The sequence below is a fragment of the Quercus robur genome, chromosome 6, assembly GCF_932294415.1.
Source record: "Quercus robur chromosome 6, dhQueRobu3.1, whole genome shotgun sequence".
Lineage (NCBI taxonomy): Eukaryota > Viridiplantae > Streptophyta > Magnoliopsida > Fagales > Fagaceae > Quercus > Quercus robur.
This window is the reverse complement of record NC_065539.1, coordinates 24344404-24349114: the sequence shown is the minus strand read 5'-3', so window position 1 is coordinate 24349114 and position 4711 is coordinate 24344404. Positions and strand designations below refer to the sequence as shown.

Genomic DNA, 4711 nt, shown 5'->3' with positions numbered 1-4711 from the left:
TCAAAAGCTTAAATGTCAATGTTAGAAGAAATTAACAAAAAGACAAAGACTTTTGATGTTACATTTATTATAGATATAAATTATAAAATTTTAAATTACTAACAAAATTAATTTTTTAATTATATATATTATATTAAAATTGAAGCATAATTAAGATTCAAATTAATTTCTAATTTTTGTCTAATTTTACATTATGTGTCCAATTTATTTTTATTAATTTTAATATCAAGTGAGTCATTCATAATACTTATGGTAAAAATCAAGATAACCACCAAACTCACATTTGTAAGACCGCTTAATATTGAATGACTTCGTCCGTAAGTACAAGCTAGAACCTAGCATTAGGATATATAACAAGAATAATAAACAATATATATAATATAAAGAAGAAATAAAGAAGATAAACTTAATACAGCAAGTAAAACTTTTAATCTTCTTCTCAAAATAAAAAAATAAAAAACTTTTAATCTAATTTTCAAAACCTCCTCTACTCTCTTCTACCTATCAATTTTTTTTTTTTTTAATTTTAGAAACACCAAATAAATAATTCTAGCAAAACAAATGTTGCCAGTTGCCAACTTGCCATTCCAAATTTTTATTTTTATTTTTTGGTTATTGTTTGAAGTCAACAAGCTTGATCAAAGTCAATAAACAAATAATCAGTTCCTATACCTCTTTACAAGAATAATCATTGCCCATTACCCAACCAGAAACCAAGCCCCTCCTCTCTTCGTCTCTCTCTCTCTCTCTCTCTCTCTCTCCCCACCTTCCCATCTCCAAAACCAAAAGCACCTCACCCTCTCTTTCTTCCTTCCCTCCCAATCTCGATAACCATACAATTACTTTCCCCCACCAAAAATACACAAAAAAGAAAAAGAAAAATGAATCCATATCCACAGGAATCTTCACCACAGACGCCCAAAAAAGAGGTCCAAATCCAAGGTCCTAGGCCGCCTCCCCTCAGAGTCAGCAAAGACTCCCACAAGATCAAAAAGCCTCCACCACATCCACCGCCTAAACTACCTCTAAAACCCTTCCAAAACCTACAACAACAGCAGCAACAGCAAGCACCACATCAGCCAGTAATTATCTACTCAGTCTCTCCCAAAGTCATCCATGCCTCATCAGCCAGTGACTTCATGTCCATCGTTCAACGCCTCACGGGCTCTTCTACTTCATCTTCATCTGCATCTTATTCGGGCGCCGGAGACCTCTCTCCGGCGGCGAGGTTGGCCTCCATCGAAAAGACAAGCCCTTCAGAAAGAGACCGAGAAAGAGCCAACAGTACTAATACAACTACTGCTATGTTGGAAGAAGAAGAAGTGGAAGTAGTAGAAATCTTGGGTCAAGCTGCTACTCATCCGGGGATATTATCGCCGGCGCCGGCGACTTTAGCTCCGATCCCAGATGGGTTTTTCTCGCCGTTGATTGAGCCGCAGGCTTATTCGCTGATGCACGAGTTGAGTCCACTTTGGCATAACTCGTTCATGGCCAGTCCTTCTGGCTTGTTCTCAGCTCCTTTGGTCTCTCCATCTCCATCCTCCATGGACCTCTTCAACCATTTTATGGACTTTTAGTCTAAATCTGCTTTTGAAATTGGTAAAGTTTTTGCATTGACTGACTTTTGGTTTCGGTGGAAGGATTTTCCACGGCAACCTTTTTTTCTTTTTCTTTTTGTAATTTATTGTAGTAGTTAGGACGTAGAACTTACTTTACTTGGGTCTTTGATGGAAATTGGCAAATGGGTTAATTCCAATTTAGTAAAATTGTAAAACAAATGTAATTTGGGGAATTTATTTCTTGTAGTGTTTTTTTGTTGTTGTATTGATCTTTAATTGAGGCAGCCGAAAATGAGATTGTATTTAATAAAATCTTCTTTACTTTCCTTTTTTTTTTTTTTGTTGAGTAGGCCATGTGGTCGGAATTGTTTGTCATCTATCCAAATATTGCTCAATTTTTGGGGTGTGAATTGTAAGATGACGACCCAAAGGATGTCTTATTTTGTCTTGTTACCTTACTCAATGTAATTGGTGTTATATTCCCATTCTACACGACACAAGTCTTGGGTAGTATATGCTACTTCGTTCTTTTCTCCTTGTATTCTTCTTTGGAAAACGATTAAAATCGATGATTTTATAGGATGAATTGAAAAAGACGAGAAAAAAAAAAAAATCTAATTGAGGTCGTAACCGGACTGCGAAGAAGAGGAAAAAGAGAAGAAATTTTATGCTTTTGGGGAGAATTTGGGCAATTGAGGAAAATTAAAAATGCGGTAAAATATAAGTGTTTAGATACGTCATAAGAAAAAATTTCAAGAGAAAATTTTAGACAGAATTTAAGGACTTTAAATTTCGATTACAAATTCCTTCTCTTTAGGCCTTATTGCTAAAATTCCCTTGTCTATTCTCTTTTGCTTCCTTCAAAGCATAACTTTGATCTGACAACTCCCCAACTAGTCCTTCGTTGTACTTGACAAAATTGATGGATTTGACTAAACCAAAACTAGAAATCAACCAATTCGATCGATGCAATGGTTGATGGTGGTTTATGGTGGGGTTTTCCTCCTTCAAAATCCAACAAGCCCAATTTGACCAACAAATCCTTTCTTCCTTCGTTGATCTCTATTGCTCGTCACCATGTGTTGTCAATCATTGTTGATTGATTGAGATTCTAACGAGATCTCAACCAGAACCAAATTCGATGAGATTTCAACTAGATATGATAGCTTCAACCCATCCAGCCGTTGCAATACTAAATCTATGGCAATTGAAGACCATGGTGCAATTCGACACTTGAACTTATCGGGTTGAGTGGCTGGTGCATCTCGAACCCAATCTGACTCAACATGTGGACACCTCTTTAAAGCATTACTCTCGAAGACAGATTATCATATACAACTTCAATTTGACATCAACATCATCAGAGTTAGAGATGTAACGCAACAAGGTGGGATCAAATCAAGGGTGCCCCTAGTAAGAGTTGATAACCTCATTCCCCTTCCTTTGACACCTTAATATAGGGCACTTTGGTCTATTTATTGTTCTCCCTTTAGATTGAGTTACTTTCTCCTGACAACATACTTCGATATCTTCAATCATCTCACTAAGGTCATGTCAACCAATGTTTTTACATCCGTGCCACTAATAACCCTAGAAATCTATTTACTCTAATCAATCCCATCTCTTACAACATCATCACGATTGGTCAGAATCTTAGCCTTGTCAGTTTTGGTAGACTCACTTGCATGTCAGATCATTAGGGCTCTTGGTTTAACAATGATGTTGAACATTTTGATTGATTATAGCAGTTTGACTATGAATTCGGACCTAAAATCCCGACTTGCTCCCTTCCTTCCCAATACCATAATCCCATCACAACACAACTATATAGCCCACCATTGCTTTTTATTGTTTAAAGGAAAAGGCTTAAACTTAGGAAGTGATGGAGGGTAAACTTGAGCAAGATGGATTGTTGTACATTTAAGACCTTAGAGCATTCTCATCTAGTGGTGTAAACTAGAGTTTTTGCTATTATATATGGCACTATAGCTAAAAGGAGGGGAAAACTTGCTACATCTTGGTTATGAATTTAGCAAAAAAGTATACAAATGCTATAATTGATTGGTAAATATACAACTTCACTATAACTCCTCTATCCCATTAGTTTTTATTTCATCCCTTTTTTGTACTCATACTAAAAACTCCACAAATCTTATTTTCTCTATCATCTATGTGGGTGGGTGGGGGGGGGGGGGGGGGGGTTGCTATTAGGCCTAGCAAAATGTTGACACAACCCGTGAACCTGACACAACAAGATATGAAATTAGCAAGTTATGAGTTGATGCTTAACGAGTTATAGGGATGACAATTTTGCTCCGCCTCGCTTAACCCACCCCTCCTCACTTTGCCCTGCCTGGGTTTTCCCCACCCTGCAAAGGTGGTGGGAAGGGGATAGGGCAAGATTTTAGTGCCGCACCATAGGGCGGGGAAAGTATGGGTTTAAACTTTTTAGACCCACCCCGCCCAGCCCCACCCCTCCTCGTTCCCACCCTGCCCCGTGTTGTTAAGGGTTATAATTGTAAAATTTTCATACTCTAAAATCTTACTATTTAAAAAAAACATATCAATATTAACTTATTTTATTCTACCAAATGTGGTTCTCTGCTTTTATTTTGTTTATGTGTTATACCATGAGATTTTTTTTTTTTTTTTTTTTTTTTTTTTTTTTTTTGTGACCGTCTTGTTAAACACTCGGACATTTTTTTTTCTTCTGAAAATTGATTTTATTTGATGGGATAAATTTAGTTTTAATTTCAAGTATATTTTTATTAATGAAATAGGTTTCATCAAAAAAATTGTACTAGTTGTAGGATAAATTAACAAAAAGTAGAGTTTTACGAGGTGGGGCGGGGCTTTGTAGAGCCCCAAGGGCAGGAATGAGGTGAGAAAGTTTTTCCCGTCATGCGGGGCGAGGCGGGGATGGGGTAAAATAAAACCATGCAGGGCAGGGACGAAGACCCCATCCTTCGGTCCTGCCCCACCCCATTGCCATCCCTAACAAGTTAGTGTCATATTCAAGTTGACACGAATGACTCGTTTAATAAACATGGTAGGTTAGTATCCAACCTATACATGAAACCTATTTGATCCATCTAACCCATTTAATTAAATGACATTTTACTAATATACCCTTCAAACCCTAGGTATATAAA

The 4711-nt window shown here is 36.9% G+C and overlaps 1 protein-coding gene across 1 annotated transcript; it reads left to right on the top strand.

Annotated features, from left to right (window-relative positions):
- Positions 1-689: 689 nt before the first annotated feature.
- LOC126733328 (protein MKS1) lies at positions 690-1891 on the top strand. The gene has a single exon (XM_050436567.1). It carries the CDS (start codon positions 882-884, stop codon positions 1575-1577), a length of 696 nt encoding a protein of 231 aa, XP_050292524.1. The 5' UTR covers positions 690-881; the 3' UTR covers positions 1578-1891.
- The last annotated feature ends 2820 nt before the right edge of the window (positions 1892-4711 follow it).